The sequence below is a fragment of the Neophocaena asiaeorientalis genome, unplaced genomic scaffold (assembly GCF_003031525.2).
Source record: "Neophocaena asiaeorientalis asiaeorientalis breed wild unplaced genomic scaffold, Neophocaena_asiaeorientalis_V1.1 scaffold629, whole genome shotgun sequence".
NCBI lineage: Eukaryota > Metazoa > Chordata > Mammalia > Artiodactyla > Phocoenidae > Neophocaena > Neophocaena asiaeorientalis.
In genome coordinates this window covers 5,305,444-5,331,359 of record NW_020175468.1, presented here as the reverse complement: position 1 = coordinate 5,331,359, position 25,916 = coordinate 5,305,444, and the positions used below count along the sequence as shown (strand labels likewise).

The 25,916-nt window shown below is 53.3% G+C and overlaps 2 protein-coding genes across 2 annotated transcripts in view; both read left to right on the top strand.

Moving 5' to 3' along the window:
* The window catches only part of BCL3 (BCL3 transcription coactivator), a 9,105-nt gene extending 7,603 nt beyond the window's left edge, over positions 1-1,502 (top strand). The window contains exons 7-9 of the mRNA XM_024768650.1: positions 85-252; positions 623-740; positions 878-1,502. Coding sequence (XP_024624418.1) covers positions 85-252; positions 623-740; positions 878-1,065 — 474 coding nt within the window. The 3' untranslated portion in view covers positions 1,066-1,502. The remainder of the gene's footprint in view (positions 1-84; positions 253-622; positions 741-877) is intronic.
* A 9,512-nt stretch (positions 1,503-11,014) lies between these two features.
* On the top strand, positions 11,015-25,006 carry CBLC (Cbl proto-oncogene C). Its single transcript, XM_024768610.1, has 12 exons — positions 11,015-11,376; positions 13,942-14,088; positions 14,633-14,789; positions 15,067-15,188; positions 16,302-16,439; positions 19,084-19,171; positions 19,863-19,994; positions 21,452-21,589; positions 21,879-21,959; positions 24,520-24,635; positions 24,758-24,823; positions 24,929-25,006. The coding sequence occupies exons 1-11, from the start codon at positions 11,027-11,029 to the stop codon at positions 24,765-24,767; spliced, it is 1,479 nt and encodes a 492-aa protein (XP_024624378.1). The 5' UTR covers positions 11,015-11,026; the 3' UTR covers positions 24,768-24,823; positions 24,929-25,006.
* Positions 25,007-25,916: the final 910 nt, after the last annotated feature.

The window sequence follows — 25,916 nt, the reverse complement described above, 5'->3', positions numbered from 1 at the left end:
TGTAGCCCCGCCCCCTGGGTTCCGCCCCCCACGCCCTCCACCGGGACCTGGCGGTGGTCCTGACCCGCGCCCACCCGCCCGCAGCACGGCGCCAACGTGAACGCGCAAATGTACTCGGGCAGCTCGGCGCTGCACTCGGCGTCAGGCCGCGGGCTCCTCCCGCTCGTGCGCACGCTGGTCCGCAGCGGCGCAGACAGCGGCCTCAAGAACTGCCACAACGACACGCCGCTCATGGTGGCGCGCAGCCGCCGGGTGAGTGAGTGTGCGCGCTGGTGGCGGCGGGGGTTACAGGGGTTTCAGGGGTGTCTGTGCCCGAGCGCCGGTCCTCGCGGATGTGACAGGTGAGTGGGCACGTGCGTGCAGGGGATGCGGCGGTGGGCGTGTGCGCGTCTGTGCCAGGGCGTGGAAGCGAGCCGGTGAGCCTGAGGGCGTGGGTGTGAGTTCTAGACAAAGGAGTGACTGAGGCACAAAGAAAGGAAGTGACTTGCCCCCCTGCACGTACTGAGAAAGAGGCGGTGCTCCCTGAGCTAGGAGACCCCGTGAGCTAGGAGAGATGGAGAGAAGCAGGGCTGTGTGGGCAGGGGTGGCCTGGTGATGACACCACCCCCGCATCGCCCCACAGGTCATCGACATCCTGAGAGGGAAGGCCACACGGGCTGCTCCTGCATGCCAGCCAGAGCCCTCCCCTGACCGGAGTGCCACCACCTCCCCTGAGAGCAGCAGCCGCCTCAGCTCCAATGGTGAGAAACCGGCTCCCAACTTGCAGCAGCCCAGCTCCACCCTCCCTCAGAACCCAGGAGGGGGGGTCCCCAGCCCCCTTCTCCCTGGATCCAGCCTTTCGCTGCCCTCACCCCTCCTCTCTCTTCTCTTCCCACAGGTCTTCTGTCAGCATCACCACCCTCCTCGCCCTCCCAGTCTCCCCCCAAGGACCCCCCTGGATTCCCCATGGTTCCCCCCAATTTTTTCCTTCCTGCCTCATCTCCACCGACCTTCCTGCCCTATGCCGGGGTCCTCCGAGCCCCTGGCCGGCCGGTGCCCCCCTCCCCAGCTCCAGGAGGTAGCTGAGAGGGATGGGGGGGCAGATCTCGGACTCATGAGGAGGGACCTCGCTGCCCTATGGGGTCAGCCCTCCTGGAAACTGTGAAGATCTCACTCTGCCCCCCCCCAATCTTCTGGACCAGGATTTGCACAGAGGCACATATATTTACCCATAACCGCCCCCCTCTTCTCAGCATAGATATTCCCCCATCTCGTCCCCACCCCCAGCCCGGGACTCTTACCCTATTATTCTCAGGCACTGGTCTCCCATCTGGAACTTCACCCAATCATTCATTTCCTTCTCCTCTCCCAGAGCTGGTGGAACCAAGGAACAGCCCTCCCCTCTGGCCTTTACCCAGTTCAGTAAGGAGGGAGAGATGGGCTGTAGCCAGGCACTGATATCAATGTAAATTATTAGGCTTTTTGGTTGAATTTCTTTTGTAATAAACTATTTTTGTACCATATCCCTGGCTTTGCTAGGCCTCTTTCATGAGGAGGTCTGGAGAGGGTGTGTTTGTGTGTGTGCCCACCTGGGTGCTGTATCCAGCTGACTCTGTGTGAGTCTCAGACTGACAGTGACATGTGTGGGCGACTCTAGGACTTACGGTGTGTTGTAAATGTTCTGTCATTGTGTCACTGTGCCATTGTTTCTGGGGACGACGTGAAGTGTGACATCTTTCCAGAGGACCCCGTTGGATTCCATAGTGCATGTGTGTGTATGTGTGCTTCTGAAGGATTCTGCGGTTTGTGGGTCCCTGTGTACCACAGCTGGTTCCCCCCAATTGTGTACCTGTGGTAAACTGTTGATGCCAGTTGCCTCTGGGTCTCCGTGCGTGTAGCATTTGTGAGTGTTCCTAACATTGAGACCTGCGGTCATCATGTGATTGTTTCTATGTGACTGCCTCGCTTGCTGTGTCACATTTTGATTCAGTGGCTCCAGGGCCCCCCTGATGTACATATATATTTTTGACCGTCTGGATGCGTCTCTTACGTATCAGTCAGGGTTTGCATTCATTTCCCGTTACCACAGTAACAAAGCACCACAGATTCAGCAGCTTAAAACAGCACAGATTCATCCTCTTATAGTTCTGGAGGTCAGAAGTCCAAAATCAACTTGACTGGACCAAAGTCAAAGTGTCAGCAGAGCTGGTTCCTCCTGGAAGCTCTAGAGGAGAATCTGGTCCCTTGCACTATCCAGCTCCCAGAGGCCGCCTGCATTCCTTAGCTCATGGCCCCTTCCTTGTATCACAGCACCTTCTTGCTTCTATCTGTACATCTACTCTGATCTCCCGTTTCCCTCTTAGGAGGACCCTGTGATTCCCCCAGGTGCCCACAGACAATCCAGGATAATCTCCCCCATCTCAAGACCCTTAACTTCCTCACATCTGCCAAATCCCTTTTGCCATATGAAGTAACATTCACAGAGTTCCAGGGGTTAGGATGTAAATATCATCGGAGTCTCTATTCGATCAGAGAAGCGACATCACTAAGCGGTGGGTATATGGATAAGTGATTTGTTACAGAGATTTGCCCGTTGGGAAGGGAAGATGGATGTACAATGGGGGGGGGGCAAGGACAAGCTGGAACCCCCAAGAAAGGGCTGGACCCCATGTCAGCCCCCAGTGCCTCCAGCCTTGGAGAAAGTGGTGTCCTTTGGGAGAAGCTGGCAACCTTGGTCCCATTCTATTGGTCTTCTTGAGTGACCATGTGTTTGTGTTTCCGAGTGATGCTGAGTGTGGGTTTTTCAGTCTGGCGGGCCCTCCTTGGGCCTCTGGGTCTTTGTATGTCTTGGTGATTGTGAACATTTCTGCTGCGGTGACTCCACAACATGGTGTATCTGTGGGGCCCACCACCTTAACGTCTTCCTAGGAGACACTGTTGCGTCTAGGCTAGGGGTGTGTGTGTGTACACACACGCACACACATCCATGTACACGCACTTCTGGGGCAGCTCTGACTGGGTAGCCCAATTTTTTTTTTTTTTTCTTCTGTACGCGGGCCTCTCACCGCTGTGGCCTCTCCCGTTGCGGAGCACAGGCTCCGGACGCGCAGGCTCAGCGGCCATGGCTCACAGGCCCAGCCGCTCCGCGGCATGTGGGATCTTCCCGGACTGGGGCACGAACCCGCGTCCCCTGCATCAGCAGGCGGACTCTCAACCACTGAGCCACCAGGGAAGCCATGTACCAGTGCTTTTGATGCTGCCTCTGGGCTATGGTGTCCCTAGAGCTGCCTGATTTGGAAGACATGTTGGTTTCCTAGGGCTGCTGTAACAAATGGCCACAAACTAGATGGCTCAAAATGAATCTATTCTCTCACAGTTCTGGAAGCCAGAAGTTCAAAATGAAGGTGTCAGCAGGGCCACACTCCCTCCAAAGGCTCTAGGGGAGGATCCTAGGTGGCTGCTGGCATTCCTTGGCTTGTGGCTGCATCTCTCCAATCTCTGCCTCCATCTTCACATGGCTTCCTCTGCTGTGTGTCTGTGTCTTCTCTTCTGGCTCTTATAAGGACAATTGTCACTGGGTTTAGCCCTAAACCCACCCAGGTAATCCAGGATGATCTCATCTTGAGATCCTAACCTTAAGTGCATCTGCAAAGACCCTTTTTCCAAATAAGGTCACATTTAAAGGTTTTGGGGGGTAAGGATGGGGACATATCTTTGTGGGAGGCCACCGCTCAACCCACTACAGAGGGTGACTGTTGGGCCCTGCAAGCAGCTGTGTGTGAGAACTTCCCACGTGATAATCCCACCACATGAGCAAGGTCATGTGCAATGACTGTCTCTCCAGCAGACCGTGAGCCCTGGGAGGACAAGTTTCCTCCTGCTGCCCTACCCACAGCAGCCAGCACACTGCCTGGCACGGAGCAGACCCCTGAGAAGTGACGGTAGAATGAGTGAGCCTCACCCACTCCCCATTGCATTATGGTGTCTGCGATTCTTTGTGGCTGTGTCTGGTCCCCTGTCACACTGTGTGACCAGTTTGGGAGCAAATATTAGCAGCCATGTATTGACCATGATGGCACCCATATTCCAGATGAGAAAACTGAGACTCAGAGAGAGCAAGTTGCCCATCCAAGGCCAAGTCTCCTGCCTCCTAGACCCACGCTCATAGTCGCTGGGCCCTCTTGACTCACAGGAAGGTTGTCTGTGGTTGTGCCTGTTATTCTGTGTGTGCGCACGCATGTGTGTGTGCAAAGGCTGCAAGATAACAGGTGATGTGTCGTTGAGAGCACAGGCCCCGGAGTTAGAACTGAGTTCGAGTCCAGCCCTTCCATTCCCTAGCCGTGTGACCTTGATCCGGCGACTTCAGGCCCCGAGCCTCCGTTTCCGCATCTGTAAAATGGGAATAATGCCCACGTCTGAGGGCTGATGGGCTGATGAGGATTTGATGAGAGTGTAGGTGCCAGCCCCATCACCAGCCTGGAGTGTGTGTCAAGATCTCCTTGTATCTGTGGGTCCAAACTGTAGGTGATGTGCCTCTTTGTGTGTGAGAAACTATCCCCCGGTTCAAAAGCTGAACCCGGCCCTGACCTTGGTAACTTACTTCTCTAAAACAAAGGATCTGGCCTCTCCACACATGGAAACCCCCTCTCAGCTTCCTGACCTTGGGACTGGGCACGTGTCCTTCCACACCCGGCCCCCTTCCCCTGAAGAAAGACTCGAAGGAGGGGAGAAGGGCTATACAGAGGGTCTCCAGTCCCCCCCCGCCAGCCCTCCCAGAATTAAACACCCCCCTTAACCACCACCACCAAGAACTGTTCTCATCTGTGAAAGTCCTTGCATTCTAGAGCCAGAAGTCATGCTTTCAATGCATTGCTCCAGAGGCCCAGCCTCTGTTGCAAAGTTTCATTTGTTATCACCACCCTGAGTAAACCCAGATGCTCAGTCAGAGAATATCTCTTTCAAGCGCTTGCATGAAATCTGCCAAATCTTAAATGTGGGTGCTGTCCCCCCAAAATGCTTTTAAAAGCATACGAACGAAACAGAACACATCTGCTGGTTCGGTGTGTGAGCAGACCCTCAAGTCAGCCACACCTCCATTTTACAGAAAGGGAAACTGAGGCCCAGAAAGGGGAGACACTGACCTGGTGGGTCGGTGAGTCCGGGATTCCACAATTCACCTTCACCAAGCGAAGGAATTCATCACCAAGAATGGGATGACAAACATCGTGTACCTTCTGATACCATGCACTGAGAAGGACACAGCATCACTTTTATAATATTCCTGCCACCAGAATCTGATCACAAGGAAATGTCAGACAAACCCAAATCTAGACACCTTACCAAAGAGCTAAGAAGTGGCCTGTGATTTATCGAAAACGTCAAACACAAAGATAGGCTGAGCGGTTGTACCAGACTGAAGGACAGTATAAAGACATCAAAACTAAATGCAGGACTTCCCTGGTGGCTCAGTGCCTAAGAATCTGCCTGCCAGTGCAGGGAACACGGGTTTGAGCCCTGGTCCGGGAAGATCCCACATGCCACGGAGCAACTAAGCCCGTGCGCCACAACTACTGAGCCTGCGCTCTAGAGCCCGAGAGCCACAACTGCTGAAGCCCACGCGCCTAGAGCCCGTGCTCTGAAACAAGAGAAGCTACCACAAAGAGAAGCCCGCGCTCAGCAACGAAGACCCAACGTAGCCAAAAATAAATAAACGAAATTAAAAAAAAAAAACAACCTAAATGCAACACATGATCTCAGATTGGATCCTGGACTGGAAAAAATGGTTTGCTATGAGGATAATTTGGGGACAAGTGGCGATTTGAATATAGGCTGCAGTGTTACATGCTAGTATTGTATCACTGTTAACTGTCCTGCTTTTGATAACCGTACTGTAACTGTGTAAGAGAATGTTCTTGTACGTGGAGATACACATCGGAGTGTTTAGGAGCAAAGAGGTAGAATGCCTGAAACTTAACTCAAATGGTTCGAGGGAGGGGGAGAGCAAATAATAAAGCAAATTGACAAATTGTCAACAATTGATGAGTCTGGGTAAAGGGTATACAAGAAACCTTTGTCCTATTCTTGCAACTTTTCTGTAAGTTTAAAATGATTTCAAGAAAGAAAAGAAAAAAAAAAAAAAAGAAAGAAAGAAAAGAACGCTTGCAAATTGAAAGTCATTGTTTTAAGGCTCTGTGTTTCTAAGAGGATTTAAGTCTGTGCATGCATCTGTGCTCAGAGCTTGGGGAGTTGGGAGTGTGAATTCGCTGCTTCAGACTCTGCTTTGGGGTATGACATGGGCTTTGGGGTGTGGCCAGGGTCTTGGGGGTGTGGGCAAAGTTTCAGAGGTGTGGCCTGGATGAAGGACAGGCCATATCCTGGGGTGTGGTCAGAACCTTGGGGCGTGGCCAGATTCTCAAAGGTGTGGGCAGGGCCTGAGAAACTCAGTTCCCAAGGGAGGAGGTAAATCTGTGCTTAGTGCGCCCTCTTGTGGCTACCCTGGGGTCCGGCCTCCACTTTTTAGAAACAGTTTTATTAAATATAATGTATATAGCCTACAATTCAACTATTTAAAGTGTACAATTCAGCGGTTTTGGTGAATTCAGAGAGTTGTGAAATCGTCACCACAATCAATTTTAAAACATTTCTTCATCCCCAAAAGAAACCCCCTGCCCGTTAGTAGTCACTCCCTATTTCCCCCTAACCCCCTTCCTTCAGCTCTAGGCAATCCCTAATATTCTTCCTGTCTCTATAGGTTTGCCTCTTCTGGACATTTTATATAAATTGAGTCGTACAATATGTGGTCTTTCGTGACTGGCTTCTTTTACTTTAGCATAAAGCTTTTGAGGTTCATCCACGTTGTAGCCTGTATCAATATTTCACTCCTTTTAATGGCCAAATAATATTCCATTATATGGGAATACTGCGTTTAATTTATCCATTGTCATTTGACGGGCATTTAAGTGGTTTCCACAAATCTTTGTGTGGATATATGTTTTTAGTTCTCTGTGATATATATACATAGGCATGGAATTCCAGGATCATACAATGACTCTATGTTTAACATTTTGAGGAACTACCAAACCGTTTTCCAAAGCAGCTGCACCATTTTACATCCCCACCAGCACTGTCTGAGAGTTCCAGTTTCTCCACAGCCTCTCCAGTACTTATTATTGTCTGTCTTTTTGATTATAGCCTTCCTGGCAGGTGTGAAGTGGGATGTCCTTGTGGTTTGGATTTTCATTTCCCTAACTGATAGTGATTTTTCAGTATCTTTTCTTATCATCCACTGATTTTTTAAAATAAATTTATTTATTTTATTTACTTATTTTTGGCTGTGTTGGGTCTTCTTTGCTGCGGGCGGGCTTTCTCTAGTTGCAGCGAGCGCGGGCTACTCTTCTTTGCGGTGCGCGGGCTTCTCATTGCGGTGGCTTCTCTTCTTGCAGAGCATGGGATCTGGAGCGCAGGCTCAGTAGTTGTGGCGCACGGGCTTAGTTGCTCCGCGGCATGTGGGATCTTCCCGGACCAGGGCTCGAACCCATGTCCCCTGCATTGGCAGGCGGATTCTTAACTACTGCGCCTCCAGGGAAGCCTTCATCCACTGCTTTTGTATCCACTTTGCAACTATATGAACTCTTAACCAGTTTGCCATATTTGGCACAGTTTTTTTTAATTAAAGTGTTAACGATATCGTAGTCCCATTGTATCCTCAGAGTCCATCTTTTTCCTTCGACATGTCCTGCATTTAATGCTCAACATTACCACTCATGGTTTCATACTATTATCACATACGATGCATCCCCCAATAATATAGAGCCTTGGTTTTGCAGGTTTTCTTTTCTTTTCTTTATTTTTTGGGCACGCCGTGCAGCTTGTGGGAGCTTAGTTCCCTGACCAGGGATTGAACCCGGGTCCTCGGCAGTGAGCGCACGGAGTCCTAGCCACTGGACCGCTAGGGAATTCCCTTTGCAGGTTTCCTTACCTGGTATAAACAACATTGTGTTGTACTAATCCTTCTGCACTTGCTTTTTTTTTTTTTTTTTTAACTTATTGTATTAATTTCCTGTTGCTGCTGTAACAAAGGACCACAAACTCAGCGGCTTAAAACAACAAATTTGGGCTTCCCGGGTGGCGCAGTGGTTGGGAGTCCGCCTGCCGATGCAGGGGACGCGGGTTCATGCCCCGGTCCGGGAAGATCCCACATGCCGCGGAGCGGCTGGGCCCGTGAGTCATGGCCGCTGAGCCTGCGCGTCCGGAGCCTGTGCTCTGCAACGGGAGAGACCACAGCAGTGAAAGGCCCGCGTACCGCCAAAAAAACAACAACAACAAATTTATTCTTTCAAAATTCTGGGGACTAGGAGCCCCAAACCAATGTGCTGGCTGGGCTATGCTCTCTCTGAAGGCTCTAGGGGAGGGTACTTCCTTGCCGCTTCCTAGCTTCTGGTGTTTCCCAGCAATCCTTGGCTTATAAATGCATCACTCCAATCTCTGCCTCTGTCGTCACATGGCTTTCTCCCTGTGGGTGTACCTGTGTCTGTGTCCAAATTTCCAGTCATATTGGATTTAGGGACCACCCTAATTCAGTATGACCTCATCTTAACTCGGTTACACCTACAAAAACGCTATTTCTGGGCTTCCCTGGTGGCGCAGTGGTTAAGAATCCTCCTGCCAATGTAGGGGACACGGGTTCGAGCCCTGGTCGGGGAAGATCCCACATGCTGCGGGGCAACAAATCCCGTACACCACAACTACTGAGCCTGCGCTCTAGAGCCCCCGAGCCACAACTGCTGAGCCCGCGTGCCAAAACTACTGAAGCCCGCGCGCCTAGAGCCGGTGCTCCGCAACAAACAAAAGCCACCACAATGAGAAGCCCGGTGCTCCGCAACAAGAGAAGCCACAGCAGTGAAAAGCCTACGCACTTCAAGGAAGAGTAGCTCCGCTTGCCACACCTAGAGAAAGCCTGCTCACAGCAACGGAGACCCAACACAGCCAAAAATAAATTAATTTTTTTAAAAATTAAAAAAAAACTATTTCCAAGTAAGGTCACATTCATAGGTTCCAGTGGACACAAGTGGGGGAGGGGTACTGTTCAACACAGTACACTCATCATTACGTTTTTACGAGTCAGGTTGTTAGAATGTGTGTCCAGTTCATTCACTTGAACTGCTCTGTGGGAGTCCTTTGTGAACGGATACCACAATGTATTCATTGCTTCTGATGATGGACACTTGCCCTGTTTCCAGTTCTCTCCATTTCCGACAAGGCTGCAATTAACATCCCTGAACACGTCTCTTGGAGTTTCTTAGGGCAGTATTTTACAACCTGCCCAACAAGATCCATTAGTGGGTTGTGAAATCAATTTCGTGGGTTGCAAACACAATTTTCCCTTTGATGAAATTAAATTAAATTGAATAGAAGATACGAGAGCGCATGCACATAGTCGGGGTAAGGATTGCCCTGTGAAACTTGTTTGTTTCAGGTGTATAACGTCCCGGTGTGAGCAAAAGTGTTTACAAGCCACGGCTCTGACGGAGGTAGCTGGCAATGGCCTTGCCCTGCCAAGGCTTTGATGGATCCTGTCAAGTTATTATTCTCCGACCTAATTTGTCCGTTTACACTTCCATCAGCTCCTGGTCAACACTTGGTATAATCAAAACTTTGAATTTTTGCCAGGCCAGTGGGTTTTCATCCTGTTTCGCGGAGGTGGAAACTGAGGCTCAGAGGATGCAGGAAGGCAAGGAGCTGGGAGGCAGACCCCTCCATCCTGACGGCAAAGCCCGGGTCTTCGCTTCGTCTGAGACGTAAATTTGAAGATTGCACAAGTTAAGGATTCTCGGGTTCTGAGAGATGGGGGATGGGGGCTGAGGAGGAGGGTGGGGTGCAATGGGAGCCTCATCTCTCATCCTCATCCCTCTCCCCCTCCTACCTCAAAGAGTTTTTGAGAATTCAGTGAGAAAATGTAAAGCCTGACGCACAAGGACCGACAGAGAGTGAATGTTTAATAAAAGTTAGCTATTACTATTATTCTCTGATTGGAAATTCTCCAGGTATATGCATATTTGTAATCAGAACTTGGCCAGTGTCCTGGCCGGGGCGTGGCCAGGACGCCCAGGGGCGTGGCCTGGATGCCTTGGGGGCGGAGGGACGGTCCGGCCCACAACGCCCCCGCGCCGTGGCCGCCCAACGCACAGCCCTGGCTGGGGAGATGCTACAGGTGGCGCAGGTTGGGGAGAGAACCACGTCTCTCCAGCCCTGCGCTGAGCAGCCGCGCCTGGGCCTCAGCATTCATAACCCATCTTCCCGCCTCATCCCCTGAGGACCCAGAAGCCCCCACCTCCTTTGGAAATCTGGGTGTCTCAACTCCAGCCCGATTTTTCGCAGGCCTCTGCTGTGGGGACCCAGGAATTATGTCACCAAATTCCCGCTCCCTCAGACACCCTTCTCCCACCTCCTGCTCTTAGGGGACCCACGGGTCTGGGCACGCTGTGTTCCTTCTCAGGGACAGAAGGATCACAATATTTCCCTAACATTTCCTCCTAGAAAGTTCAGCTCTCTGACCTTTAATCCCATGCCACGACCCATGACCCAAACTTTGAGCCACGACCCAGGAAAGCCACGTTCCAACCCCATCCCCTTCAGGGTCTGGGTAGCTAAACTCCCAGCCCCACTCTCGCCCCCAACAAAAGTCCTAGGTTTCCCCCAACCCCTCCTCCACTGCTATCTTGGGACCCAGTCCTCAGCCCTTCCCAGAAGGGGCCCAGGCATCTTACCTGCGATTCCCACCCATTCAGGAAGTCCTATCGCCACCCACCAAAGCCACCCCATCCGGCTTTTCTTTGGGGATCAGACGTTTGAACCCCATCTCTAAGGAACCCAGTTGCCAGAGTCCCCAGCCCCCGCCCCCTTTGGACGCACAGGTACCTGCAGTCCCCTCCCGGGTTCTCCAGGGCCCGCCCTCACCTGGCCCGCCCCGCCCCGCCCCCACCTCGGGCTGGGCGGGGCCGCGCCTCTCCCAGCCACTCGCTCACCTCCTCCGGCATCGGAGGAACTCATGGCTGCGGCGGCCCTGCGGGGACGGCAGTGGAGAGAATCCAGAGCGTTCGGTCGGGCGGTGAGGCTGCTGCAGCGCCTGGAAGAGCTATGCGGGGACCCCCGGCTCGCCTCGAGTCCCCCCTCGCTGCGGGACCTGCTGCCCCGCACCGCGCAGCTGCTGCGCGAGGTGGCGCACGCCCGGCAGGCGGGCGGCGGAGGCGGCCCCGAGGGTCCCGGTGGTGCGATGGACTTTCTCGTGGTCTATCTCGCTAACCTGGAGGCCAAGAGCAGGCAGGTGGCGGCACTGCTGCCACCCCGGGGCCGGAAGACTGCCAACGACGAGCTCTTCCGGGAGGGCTCCAGACTCAGGTGAGCCCTTGCGCCAGGACAAAGGTGAGCTCGCGAGTGGGTCCCAGGTCATGCTCCCAGCTCCCTCCTCCCTCGGACCCAGGGATCCCGGTCCCAAGCCCTTCTCCCAGAAGGAACATGGAAAACTGGGCCACCCAGGCTTTCCCTTCCTTGGGCACCTGGGCACTGAGCTCCGCATTTCCCCCTCTTTCTTGGCTAAGAAGCGGGCTGCTCTCCCAGAGGATTTAGACACACATCCTGGAATGTGGAGACCCCAGGGAGCTTCCTGCATGAGGATCGCTAGACAAAGTACTCTTTAAGCCCCCATCACCGCCCCCGCCTGGGGGACTCCCAGAGCCTCTTTAGTTCCTGAGGAAGAGCTAGCTCAGGACCTGCTTGTCTGCAGGTTGGCGGCTCCAGTTCTGAATTCTGGGGAAAGGGCTGCTGAGTGACAGGGGCAGAGGTTTGAGGCCTAGAGCCCAGAACAAGGTTTGGAACAGCGGTTCTCAGTCCCAACAGGCCCCCACGCCCCTTTTTTAGAGCATATATTTTGTAGTGTTTCTTTAAATCCATCCTGAAATGAAATACATAGGGTAAATAACCTACCTATTCATAATTCTTTAAAATAACCCACTATAATGCCCAAAATGTATTATAAGGAGGAGATAAAAGGAATGTTCTTCATAATGAAATTATCTATATTTCAAATGAAAATGCCAAGGCATAGTTACAATTATTCTGGAAGGTAGAATTGACGAGTCAGACACTTGCACTTGGAGGGAAGAATCACTGTTGCTGAATCAAACAGACTTCCCTGGATACATAGGATAGAGAATTTCTGTAAAATTCAAAATCAATTTTCAAAGTGCAAAAAATGCTTATGTAGGGAATACCCTGGCGGTCCAGTGGTTAGGACTCCATGCTTTCACTGCCAAGAGGGCAGGTTCAATCCCTGGTCTGAAAACTAAGATCCCACAAGCTGCGGGGCGTGGCCATAAAAAATGCTTATGTGAAACTGAACTGGGTTCTAAGGTCAGATCATTATAAACGGATTTTCCACCTTCACAGATGTCTGATGGGACATTGGAAAATTGAGTGGGGTGTGGGTAAATCTAACTGGAGGGGATTGTCCCCACAATCCAGCCTCAAGTAAATGTCTAGAAGCTCCTTAGAATGGTGGTATAACTCCACTGAGAACCACTGTTCTAGATGCAGTAGGTTCTGGAAACTAGGAAGCTTGGCTCAGTGAGTATCTCAGTGGATTTTCTAGAGTTGAGGGTCCTAGCAACTCTTTGACGGAGATTCTAGACCAGGACTTTCCACTAAAATCTAATACAAGCCACATATGTAATTTTTCATTTTCTAGTAGACATATTACAAAAAGTTTTTTTAGACAGGTGAAGTAAATTTTAGTAACATTTTCTTTAACTCACTATATCCAATATATCTCAACTTATGATCAATATAAGGTGATGATTAACGAGACCGTTCACATTCTTTTTTTTTTTTTTTCCTTTTGCGCTAAGTTTCTGAAATGTAGTGTGTATTTCACATTTAGAGTACATCTCAACTTGGACCAGTCACATGTGAATAGTGACTATATTACAGACTCTGGGAAGGGAGGGTGCTTAGAAACTGTCAAGGGTGGCCCTATAAAAGGCATCAGGGGTACTTCCCTGGCGGTACAGTGGTTAAGAGTCCACCTTCCAATGCAGGGGACACAGGTTTGATCCCTGGTCAGGGGACTAGGAATCCCACATGCCATGCTGCAACTAAGCCCACGTGCTCTGGAGCTCGCGCGCCACAGCTAGAGAGAAGCCTGCGCGCTGCAATGAAGATCCCGTGTGCCACAACCAAGACCCGATGCAGCCAAAAAAATAAGGCATCAGGAATCCTACAGACCTGGAGGTTATTAATATAAAATAATAAGAACAGTAATAGTAATTAACATGCCCTGAGTGCTGACTGTATACTAGGTTGTGCTTGACATTTTAGGTGCTCGTAAGATGGGTAAGAATCCTCATCGCTCCCCCTGTGAAGCAGAGGCTGTACTTACCCAGTATTTATGCCCATTTCACAGTTGAGGAAACTGAGGCTTAGCAGGGGAGGGAAAAAGGAACTTGCCAAAAATCACACAACTACGTGTCGGAGCTACCCTCTACTGCTCGCCACGTCCTGAACGGCCCCTCAGGGAGGCAGCCAGCAGGAGGAAGCACAGGGGTCCACCACCCAGTGCTGCTAAAAACAACAGGGAGTCTCCGAACTCAGGCCGCCCTAAATGGCCCCAGCCCTAGTGGTCCCCACGTCCAGCTAGGCAAGGCTTCAGGCAGAGGCTGGGATTTATTTGCCGGAGGATGCCTTGGATATTAGGTGGTACCTCCCTTTCCTTCACAGACAGGGACACTGAGGTTCTGAGTGGGGAGGCATCAGCACTGCAACAGGCGGTCTTGGAATCTACTTTTATCCTGCACTGACACCCTAGACAGATTCTGGGGGCCTCACCCCTGTGCGTGTTCTGGCCAGAGGGTGGAGGTGTCCGTGGGGGCCCCAAGGTCAAGTCCAGGTCCTCAGAGCCCAACCTCGCAGGCGACAGCTGGCCAAGCTGACCCTCATCTTCAGCCACATGTGCGCGGAGCTGGGCGCACTCTTCCCTGAGGGCAAATACTGTGGACACACGTACCAGCTCACCGAGGTCCCGGCCCACACTTTCTGGAGAGACCATTGCGGAGCCCGGTGAGTGAGCACCCGCCCCTGGGACCCCATCCTGCCCCCGCCCACGGACCCAGGTGTCCAGGCCCCCGGCCCCTCCCCCCTCAGACCCAAGAGTCCAGGCCCCCCTCCCCCCTCAGACCCAGGATCCAGGCCCCCGGTCCCTCCCCGCTCAGACCCAGGATCCAGGCCCCCGGTCCCTCCCCGCTCAGACCCAGGATCCAGGCCCCCGGTCCCTCCCCGCTCAGACCCAGGATCCAGGCCCCCGGTCCCTCCCCGCTCAGACCCAGGATCCAGGCCCCCGGTCCCTCCCCGCTCAGACCCAGGATCCAGGCCCCCGGTCCCTCCCCGCTCAGACCCAGGATCCAGGCCCCCGGTCCCTCCCCGCTCAGACCCAGGATCCAGGCCCCCGGTCCCTCCCCGCTCAGACCCAGGATCCAGGCCCCCGGCCCCTCCCCCCTCAGACCCAGGACCCAGGCCCCTTGTTGCCTCCTTCCCAGAAGTGCTCCCATTCTAGCTTCCCAGAGGCTCCGCCTACAGTCCCCTCCCCCCACGCCCTTGCACCTAGGTGTGTGCTGCCCTGGGCTGAGTTTGAGCCGCTTCTGTGCCTCTGCCACCCCGTGGAGCCTGGCTGCACCACCCTGGCCTTGCGCTCCACTATCGACCTCACCTGCAGCGGCCACGTGTCCATGTTCGAGTTTGACATCTTCACCAGGCTCTTCCAGGTCAGGCAAGGCCAGTGCCTGAAGCCCAGACGCTTGGGTCCTGGGGGAGGAGGGGCTGGGGACTTGGGCTTGTGGGTCTGAGGGAGGAGGCGGATGGGGGCCGGATTCCTGGGTTCTGGAGAAGGAAGGGTCTGGAATCTTCTGTGTCAAATATATTCCTGAGGGAGTATCTTCGGGAGTGAGGGAGGTGTCTGGGTTCTTGGACTCTGGGAGACACTAGGGGTGTGGGCTGCTTCCTCAGCGGACACTCCCTGACCCAAGCACTGCCCCACCTTAGCCATGGCCAACGCTCCTCAAGAACTGGCAGCTCCTGGCCGTCAACCACCCAGGCTACATGGCCTTCCTCACTTACGATGAGGTCCGAGCACGTCTGCAGACCTACAGAGACAAGCCAGGCAGGTAAAAGGGCCAGGACTCGAGGAGAAGGCTGCCAAGGGTGCAGGGGTCTGGGTCCTAGGCTGGGGTGTCTGGATGGCCTAGACATCCTGCAGAAAGTAAGAACCGAAGGGCCGCAGTACATGGGACCCCAGAGAGTCGAGAACTCAGAGATAGGATGCTGAGTGCCCCCTACGACCTAGGTTCTCCCGGGACCACCTAGACCTGCCCAAGATCCAGCAGCTAAAGGGACAATACCTGGTCTGGCAAGGGGGCCTGAAGACCCTGCCCCAGGATAAGATTTGTTTCTGATAGGTTAGAGCCTATGCAGTACCATCTGTTAAATATTTTAAATATGACCTCCCACCTTCTGGGAAACCAGACACCTGAGTCCTTAAAGTATTTCAGGCCAGGAGTTCTGAGCTGTTGGATCCCTCTAGAGGGCTAAAAATTGAGGGACTGAGCTCCCTGGAAGTTAAGGGAATCGGATGTCAGATCCTCACGTCTTTGCAGGGCTGAGGTGCAGGACCCCCAAGATGGTATGTATTAGCACTCTTCCAGTTGTACTTCAAACTGGTGTAAAGGGAAAGAAAAAGAAATGGATTAATGCCCATAACTGAAAAGACCAGGTTTGGGTTTCAGGCACAGCTGGATCCAGGTGCTCAAGTGCTATTGTCAGAAATCAGTTCCTGTTCTCCCCCTGCTTTCCTCTTTGTTAGCCTCATTCTCAACCACAGTCTTTCCTCATGGTGGCAAATGGTTTGTAGAAGCCCCAGCTTTACACCCTACCAGCTTATCAACCCTATAGAAATGGAGTGCCTTACTCCTAATACTTCCAGCAAAAGTCCCAAGGCTGACTCCCATCACTCTGGCCGGGGTCCTGAAAAGGACTGGTTGGCAAAAGCCAGAATCAGCTTTGTCTAAACCCCAGTGAAGGTGGAGGAGGAGCCAAGCAGGTGAACACAGCAGACATTCCCTATAGTGGCAGCCAAGGGTCTAGCACCTCACTGCCTAGAAGTTTATAAGGGAGCACGGACTTAGAGACCTGGATCCCCGATAGGGTGAAGGGCCGGCGAGTTCTAGAAAGGACAGCAGTGACCGCTCCCTCACCCCATCCCTTCCTACCTCTTCCTCCAGCTACATCTTCCGGCCCAGCTGCACTCGCCCGGGGCAGTGGGCCATCGGATTCGTGAGCTCAGATGGCAACATCCTGCAGACCATCCCTCTCAACAAACCTCTGTTCCAGGCACTCCTGGAAGGACAAAAGGAAGGCTTGTGAGTCACCATCCTAGCAGGCGGAGGGTGTCAACAGAATGCGCTTCGAAAGGTCATGCATGTAGAGCACTGCCCAAGATCACCACGCCTGAGGGCACAGGGTTCACAGAGTAGACAACATAAATTTGCAGTACTACAGTGTGCCAGCAGGTGGCAGACAAGGGTCCAGAGGAAAGGGCACCTTTTCTAGTTCCCACAAAGCTGCCCTGTTGGGCTAGTAGCAGCTCTCCGAGGAGTGTGTGGGAGTTGGGCACAATCCCAGTGGTCCCCTTCCTTGGACTTGCACTCAAGGGCTTTTGCTTCTAGATATCCGTATCCTATTCTAGAATTTAGACTGTTAGAGCAGAAGGAGAACTGGGCAAAAAGCTAGACTGGGGTTTTCAATCTGTAATCTTGGCTGCCCCAGGGCCCCTCTTTCGGAATCTGCCTTGGGTAGGACGGGAGGGGAAAAATTGGTAGGTGAGGTTCCAAGTCTCACCCTGGACATTTAACCAGAGCCTCCTTAGCTAGCGGTCATATCTATATGTTACACTATGAGATAGATGATGGATAGATACATGGATGATGATAGACAGATAGATAGGTAGGTAGGTAGATAGAGAGAGAGAGAGAGAGAGAGAAAGAAAGAATGGATGGATACATGCATTAGATAGGTAGGTAGTTAGGTAGCTAGGTAGATGGATGGATGGACGGACGGACGGACGGACAGACAGACAGATATGCAGTTGATTCTCATTATTTCTCATTATTTGTGGTAGTTCTGTTCTACAAAATCGCAGCCAACACTGAATTAGTGACTCCTGAGCCGTTGCTCCTAGGGGAAATACAGCTGTAGGTTCCTGCAAGATTCTGGTCACATTTTTGTCAACCAGTCACTACATAATAACCTTTATGTGTATTTCTGTTTAAGGACACCTAATTTAATACATTGATATATCATCGATACGTTCACATTGAACTCACGGCCCGCAGCACAGTAACTCACCTGAACAAAGCTCATCTCCCACACGTATTTTCTCCCTAATGTACATCACGGCCTTCCTGTGCTTAGGACATGAGACAGCACTTCAGCACTCTGCTTGGGGGGCATTTAAGCCAGCCAAGTCACGGAGAAAAAGCATTAAAATGTGGAAAATGGGGCACCAAATAGACTGTAAAAAGGACACGTTTACAGTATGAGAAATGAAAGGAAAAGGCCAAATGCTGCTTTGTTCATCCTCAGCTGGGAGCGGGCCTGGTCATGAATGACTGTGAAAGTGCCGCAGGGAGTATTGATTTTGAGGTTCCATATACATTTTAGCAAGTAGGCAAGTCTGCAAATTACAGAGTCTGCGAGTAATGAAAATCCATTGTGTGTGTGTGTACGTATATATATGTGTACATATACCCAGACATATACTATCATATCTCTATCTGATAACTGAGGACACTGTGGCACAGAGAGACAGAGACACTTGTCCAGGTCACACATTAGCTTCTGAGCTAATGAACTGGGATTTGACGCCAGGCAGCCAGGCTCAGAGCTCATACCTGACGAATAAAGTACTAAGTTCCAGGTCAGATTTCAGTGGAGGATTCCCAGAGTTAAAACAAGTGTGAAAACCGTCTGGTTTAACCCCCCTACCCTATGTACACACGCACACACACGCACACACACGCGCACACACACACACGCAATTTTAGAGACGGGAAAATCAAGAGAGAGGGGGCAGGCGACCCCAAGCTCTTTCTACCACACAGCAAGACAGTTTTCTGGGTCTCACATTGATCCTAGCAGTTCCCCTCTCACTGGGTACTTATGTGTGGGGGCAAGTCCTGCTTGTTTTCTGAGCACTGTCTTACTTAATCCTCGCCACCCATCTTTGCCTTAGGCACAATTATGTCCATTTCACAGAAGAGAAAACTGAGGCCAGAGAGGTAGAGTTGCCCAGCTCAGGTCACACAGTGTGTTTGTGGGAAGCCGCACCAGGACCCAGGCCGGGGTGCCTGCACTGCTCTACCTGGCTGGCCAGGCAGAGCCACCGGCCTTGGGGAACCTGTGGCCCCGAGTTGATCTGGGGCTGCAGTTATGACCTGGACGGGAGACCCAGGGTGTGCAGAGCCTTCTTGTGGGCTGACCTGGAGCCAGGCTCTCAGACCTGGCCCACAACCCTGGTTCTGCATCCTTCCAGGCCTCACCCTGTGGCCTCGGGCATTGCCTGTCCCACGCTGAGCCCCGGTCACCCTCTGTGAAGTGAGATTAGTGTAGACAGACTAGGGGGGGTCCTCCCAGCCCTGTGGGCCGAAGACTCTAGGATCTGGTCACTCCCGCAATCTGTGACTAAGATGCTATTATGCTGGGACCTGAAGACTGTAGGACGGGTAAAGTTCTGGGAGGTCTGGGCCTGAGGTTTGATGTTTCCTAGTTCTCATGCATCTGGAGTTTCCAGAGCTGGAGTCACTTAGTCTGTCCTTCTATGGGGGTCTGAGGGGACACAGCCCTACCCTGGGGGCCTGAGAGGGCACAGCTTGCCCTACAAAATCCCAATTTCAGGAGAAGGGAGGGAAAATATCCCCAGGCCAGCTATGTATTTGGGGCAGATGTTCCAGGGCGGGGTGAGGGGTGCTGGAGGGCCCCTCGGTACCCCCTCTTCCCTTCCCCCAGCTACCTCTACCCAGATGGGAAGAACCACAACCCGGACCTGACCGAACTCTGCCAGATGAAACCCCATCAGCATGTCCATGTGTCGGAGGTGAGGCTCAAGCCCGGCCTCCCTCCCCGGCTCACCGCCCATCGCCTCCATCCACTGCGCCATGGCTCAGGGATCCCCTCCCATGAGTCAGGCCCTGGACTCGCAGAGGGCTTGGGGTTTTGTACTGGCTTGGCGGCCGCGTGAGCTGGGGTACATCACTTGGCCTCCCTGAGCCTGTCTGTTCCTCCTCTGGAAAACACAGCTCCCCCTGCCTCTTCCCCGGGGCTTTTCATGGGAATAAAACCAGGAAATGATACCGCTGAGATCATCAGAGCAGCTAATGCACTTTGCGCACTCACTAGAGGCAGCCCCTGTGTCAGATTTTAGTCTTCCAGCCATCCCATGGGTGAGGGGAGACATGACAAACAAAAGTTTGAGTATAAGCGTATCCCGTGCAATATTCGGGACGCACTTAGACCTCAAAATGTATTCATTGTTTATCTGAAAATCAAGTTTAACTGGGCATCCTGTATGTTTATTGGCTGAATCTGGCAGCCCTGAGCGTAGACCACCCCCAGAGAACAAGTCCCATAACAAAAGCACATGTAGGAGGCACTGGGACACGCGGCCTTGAACTTAGGGGAGGCTTCAGGGCTGGTGCAGAGGTTTGGGACTTATTTCCTGGTGTCTGACTTGCATCTCCATGGCTGATATCACCACTCGTCGTCGTCATCCCCATCTTGCCCGCCAGGAGCAGCTGCAGCTGTACTGGGCCATGGACTCCACGTTTGAGCTCTGCAAGATCTGTGCCGAGAGCAACAAGGACGTGAAGGTGGAGCCGTGCGGGCACCTGCTCTGTAGCCGCTGCCTGGCTGCCTGGCAGGTGGGTCCGACCCTGCCCTGCCTTCCTGCCCGGTCCCCGCCTCCCTATAGTAAAAGACCCTAGAGGATCGCCCACATGCCTCATCGATCACATGGGGAAACTGAGGCCCAGGGAGAGGAGAAACTTGCTCCATTTATGCCTCTGTCTCACTCACTCTGCATCTGTCACCTCTGCTTCTCCTTCTCCGGTTACATTATTAGTGGAAGATGCTACATTGGCCCTGGTGTGGGAGGGACGTGTCTGTGGGACTGACCACAATAAATATGGCCAAGGCATTCCTAGCCCGTAGCATTCCCTCTCTGGGTGATCTGGGGCCAGTGGCTTTACCTCTCTGAGCCTTAGCTGCCTTCTCAGGGGAATGGGGCTGGTGGTAGTGACCTCCCAAGGGAGGATCCAGGCCCCTGGGTAAAGGGAACCCCTGTGGAGTATGGGTGCCTGATACTAAGTTTTCCATTGTGATGTAAGTGTTAGACCTTAAGCTTTTGATTGCGGAGCTTATCATAACAAAGACATCCATCTCCCTGACACAGCGACTAACAAAACAACTAGATAAGGAACTAGCCACCCCGACCCTTGAAGTTTCCCTTTAGAAAGCCCTAAGTAACTGAGCACTGGAGTGGTCCTGCTTTTCTCTTCCCATACCCTGATTCTCGCTCTTCTGCTTTAAATTTGCCAACAAATAATGAACCCCAGAAACCCTAGGCACCCCATTTGGCCCCTAATAAAAGCAGAGCTCCAGGTCCGCCTCCCTCCCTGCCTCTCTCCCTTCCCTCTACCTGCAACCTCCCGTACCCTCCAGGACCTGTGAGTAATAAATCTTGTTCTTCAACGTCCCCTGATGGTTGATGCTGAGATGCGGCCTGCAGTCATAATAAGAACTGAAGGGCGGGCTTCCCTGGTGGCGCAGTGGTTGAGAGTCCGCCTGCCGATGCAGGGGACGCGGGTTCGTGCCCCGGTCCGGGAGGATCCCACACGCCGTGGAGCGGCTGGGCCCCGTGAGCCACGGCCGCTGAGCCTGCGCGTCCGGAGCCTGTGCTCCGCAACGGGAGAGGCCACAACAGTGAGAGGCCCGCGTACCGCAAAAAAAAAGAACCAAAGGGCTGGCCCAGCCATAACACTGGCCCCAGTGGTGGTGACGGGGGGGTGTCTGTGGGACTCCCACAGTGAATACACATGGCCCAGCTGAGTGTCTCGGGCATTCCTAGCCCATAGCATCACTATTGTACAGCTGAGACCTACACAGCACTGCGGCTCTCTCGGGCTCTGGTCCAGCCCCTCCTTTCTGCCCTGCATGTCTCTCCATTTTTCTCTCTTCATAATTTCTCCTCTCTGTCTCCATCTCCCTCCCTCTGTCTGTCCTCCCCACATCACTCTGTTGGGGATAAAGGCCCCTGTAGTCCCAGGGGACCTGGTGGGGAACAGGGAGACCCTGATCCTTTCCCTCCCCACTCCCCCAGCGCTCAGACAGCCAGACCTGCCCCTTCTGCCGCTGCAAGATCAAGGGCCAAGAGGCTGTGATTATCCATGAGCTCAAAGCCAGCGCCGCTGCTGAGGACTCAGAGGACAGCAATGGCAACGAAGGGGGGCTGCAGCAGGTAGGTAGGGCCAGGCGGGAGCTGGAGCTGGAATCCCTAGGGTCTGAGGGAGGAGGGGGCTGGTGACAGGATTCGGGGGTCCCAGGGGCATGGACTTCTGCATCCCTTAGGGTCTGGGACTATGGCTTTCTCTAGTATAACCCTCTTGAGGGTAGAACTTTTGTCTCATTCTCCATTCTACCTCCAAAGCCTAGAAAATGCCTGAGTGGTGGGCCTCCGGGCAGGGGGACATGTAGGTGAGAAGAAAATGGTAGCTCATAACCCCCTCCCCACCCTCTGTCTCCCTTAGGTGACCCCCTCAACTCTTCCCCTGCCCCCTCGGCTGGATCTGCCCCCCGAGAGTCCGAGAAGCAAATACCAGCTGAAGGTGGTGAGTCAGGCACTGGTCTGAGGTGGGCAACTTGGGTCCCATTCATCCCTGGGGTCCCCAGTCTGACCAGGTGCTCAGGGGTACGGGCCAGGCACTTGTTCTCTGCACCCATTTACGAGGTGCCATCTGGCATCCACACCTCTATGGCTTCTTCTCTTCTCTCCCTTATTCATCCCCCCTCGTTGGCTTTCTGGCTCTCCTTCCAGCATCCCAGGTGTGCCCTACGCCAGGGTCTTTGCACGAGCTGTTCTCTCTGCCTGTATCTCTTTTCCGCAGGCTCACTTTCTCATCTCATCCTCTCAGGGAGGCCTTCACTGACCACCCTATTGAAAACAGCGCCCCTGTCCCTCCAAGCCCCTGCCCAGCTGCATTCTCTCAGTCCTTTGCACTGGCTGGCAGAGTGTATGGTCTATTGTTTTCTGGCACCGTTAGCAGGTTGTCACCTTCCTGAAGGTTAGGACTTTCTCTGTTATGTGAATCATGCCTGACACATAGTAGGTGCCCAATAAATAGGTGTTGAATGAATCAATGGAATGAGTCTTCCCAACAACCCTTTGAAGTCAAAAATGTTCCTCTCCTCATTTTCCAGAAGAAAAAAGCTCAGAGAGGTGACTGCACCTGCCCAAACACACAGCCTGAAAGAGGAGAAACCTTAAAAACCCCCAAAATCATCTGCTTATTTTTTAAGTGAGCCCTGGCCTTGCTTTTTTTCTTCCCCCCACCCCCCTGGCTTCCGAGCCCCTGGCTTCCTGCGGTGCAGGGGGCGGGGAGGTCTCTGTTAACATCTCAGGCTGAGTACACACCAGATCCAATCGATACTGGGCAGTCTTCAAACAAACAGCTCAGGAAGTCTGGGAACATTATTCGACCACAGCAAACAAGAGAGCCAGCTGGGAGGGGGGGCAGGGGCGGTGACACCAGCCAGGGAAGCTAAAAACAGATCCCAACCTGCAGCCAGAAACAAATGGAAACATTCAGAGGCACTCGGCCTCTGAGGACAATGAAGGGGGACGGAGGATGACAGGCACCTCTGGCCAGAGGGTCACACCTATGCCGAGGCTGTGCCCTCCGCCTGGCAGACCTTTTCCTCTTTCCCAAACCCGGCCTGATTCAAATTCCAGTCAACTCCAATTCCGTCATTTTTCAAAACGAGGCGGAAGAGAGCCTCGGGTGTGCTACTTCCCAGCAAGGTGACTGTCATAATGAGAATAGCTAACACGCGTGTGTAACTCCTGCTATCTTTTGTTGCCATGACAACCTGGCAAGGTAGATGCTATCATGATCCCTATTATACAGAGGGGTACACTGAGGCTCCAAGAGCTGAAGGTCACCCAGCTCAAAGGCGAGAGTCAGGCAGGACTGGAACCCAGGCCCCTGGCTCCAGACTCCAGAATTCATCCTTAATTTCCTTGTCTGTGAAATGAGCGTGATGCCAGTCCCTGCCATGAGGGGATTCATCCATTCATCACCGGATGAATACCCCAGCTAGACATGCTCCCTCACGGTGCTGTTCTCCAGCAGAGAAATCCCCCTCTAGGGGTTGACACCGTCATTCAAGGGGACCCAGGCACCTCGCTGTGGCCACGGGGGACCTCTCCCATCCTCAGTGTCTCCATGTGGAGAATAAGGACAAGCGTGGCATGGGCCCCGGGAGTTGTGATGAAATCGGCAAGATTGGGCATTTGTAACCTGAATCAGATCCCCTCCCTCACCTCTTGGAAGCCCCCAAGACCCCAGGACTCCAAGAATTAAAGCCAACATCCTCTCCATCAGCCCATAAGGCCCGGGGATCTGACCTCCTACCGCCCCTTCAACTCCTTTCCAGCAACAATGGACCCCCTGCTGTTCTTCTAACGAGCCAGCAAGCCCACCACCCACTGCAGCGCTTCTGCCCACATCTTTCTTGCACTGAGGCTTCTGTTCAATTTTCCCCTCCTCCAGGAGGCCTTCCCCAGCCACCCTCATGTCTGATCAGCCCGCACTCTCCCCCTCCGCTATTTCAGTTCTCTGAAGGACACCTAACACTCGGGGATGCTTCCTTGTTCATGCACCGATGACTCACGTTAAGCCTCTTGCTTAGTAGACTGTTGGCTCCATGAGGACAGAGACTTTAGTCTGTCTGGTTCCTGGCTGGCTCTTCAGAGCCCAGAACAGTGCCGGACACACTGTAGCTGCTCGGGAAATTTGTGGGAGGAATGAATGAATGAATGAATGAATGAATGGGTGGATGGATGGATGGACAGACGGACAGATGGATGGATGGGGGGGATAGAAGGGGGAATGAATGGGTGGATGGATGGGTACATGGATGGATGGATGGTCGAATGGTTGGTCAGATGGGTGGACAAATGGGTGGATGAATGGATGGATAGACAAACAAAAGTTTGTTCTAAGCAAGCCAGAGGTGTTGGGGGGGAAAAAACAGCATGGACTAGGGCAAGACCCTGCCATACTGCCCGCCCCCCCTCCCACCCCCCATCCCCGCCATCACTGGGTTATCCCTGTCCGGGCCTGACAGCTGCAGCTCATCCACAAAATTTCTTAATCTCCTCCCCTCCAGGCGCCTCTGGCGCTCCCCAGACTTCGAGCCCCTCTAACCTTGCCAAGATTTTGGACTGAGGCCTCAGCCTCATTGGAAATCACCTCCAGCCCCCAGGCCAGGGAGGGCACCAGAGGGTAAGTGGAGAGGGCAGCTGGGGTCCAGGACTCCTGGGTCTGAGGGAGGAGAAGGTGGGAGAGGAAGGGAAACACTGGTCCTAGGAAATTGACATTCCCCCCTTAAATTCTCCCTATTGCAGAAACTCCTAAAGGGAAAGTTTCCCCTCCATCTGCCCCTGAGGGACCCACGAAGGCCTGGATGCCAGGTGAGGGCCCCGCATCGTCCAGGTTCCCTCCCTCAGCCTGACCCTGCCTGCCCCACCCAACCTGGATGTGATACTACCTAACCCACCGCTCTTTCCACCTCACAGGGCACCAAGATGTGCTGCGAAAGGGAGTCCCAGGGGCTGGAAGGGGTTTGGGAAGTGGAAATAAACTGCCAAGCCGGGTCTGTCCTCTGGTTTGTGGAGAAGGCACGTAGGGGCCACCAGGGGGCAGCTTGGTGTCGGGAACGGCAGTCCCTGGGGTCTGAGCCCCACCTGCTTAACCCTAGTGTCTGGGGTTCCCAGAGCTGAGAGTGAGAAACCCAGCTCCTCCGGATCCAGGAGTCTAGACTCCCAGACCCCTCCCCTCTCAGACCCAGGAGTCCTCCCCTCTCAGACCCAGGAGTCCCCCCCTCTCAGACCCAGGAGTCCTGCCCTCAGGACTTAGGAGCCCAGAGTCCCAAGTTCTCAGAGAATCAGGCATTCAACTCCCTTTCCCCAGCATGGAAAAAAACAAATTCCCGGACCCAAACCCAGTTATCCAAGGCAAAAAGACCCCACATTTCCTTCAGAGTTATTTATACACCCAGTCTTCCCACAATTCATTCTCATCCCTCTCTCTTTCCTCCATACCACTTGGGAAACTTCTTCCAGAGGAGCAGTGGAAGTGTCTCCCGAAGGGACCCAAGCATCCCTCTGCCTAAGTTTGAACCATCTGGCATCCCCTGAGCCCCTGCCCTGTGCCCAGTCCCAGGCCGGGCAATGCTGGGGATGTGGCAGTAATCACAGCCCTCCTGGGGCTCACAGTCTGGTGGGGGAGACAGAACTGTCCCCAGACCGTGGTGACACAGAGTGGGCAAAGCTGGGACGAGGGCAGCCCCGGGGGCTGCAGGAGCCTGGAGCAGACAGCTGACCCAGCCTGGGAGGTCAGGGAGGGCTTCCGGGAAGAGGGAATGTCTAAGCTGAGTCTGAAAAAGATGAGAAAAAGGTATTTCAGTGTCAACAGAGCATGGACGCATGCGTCATGGATTTAGTTCCAAGCAACAGAAACCTCTGGGGCAGGGAGGGTATTGATTGAGAGGACTCGGGATCACTC

Excerpts from the sequence above, each read along its gene's own strand:
- CBLC (XM_024768610.1), top strand. The coding sequence starts at position 11,027 with ATGGCTGCGGCGGCCCTGCGGGGACGGCAGTGGAGAGAATCCAGAGCG. Across the intron at positions 14,089-14,632 it reads AGAGACCATTGCGGAGCCCG|GTGTGTGCTGCCCTGGGCTG; the intron begins GTGAGTGAGCAC and ends CCTTGCACCTAG. Across the intron at positions 14,790-15,066 it reads TCTTCACCAGGCTCTTCCAG|CCATGGCCAACGCTCCTCAA; the intron begins GTCAGGCAAGGC and ends GCCCCACCTTAG.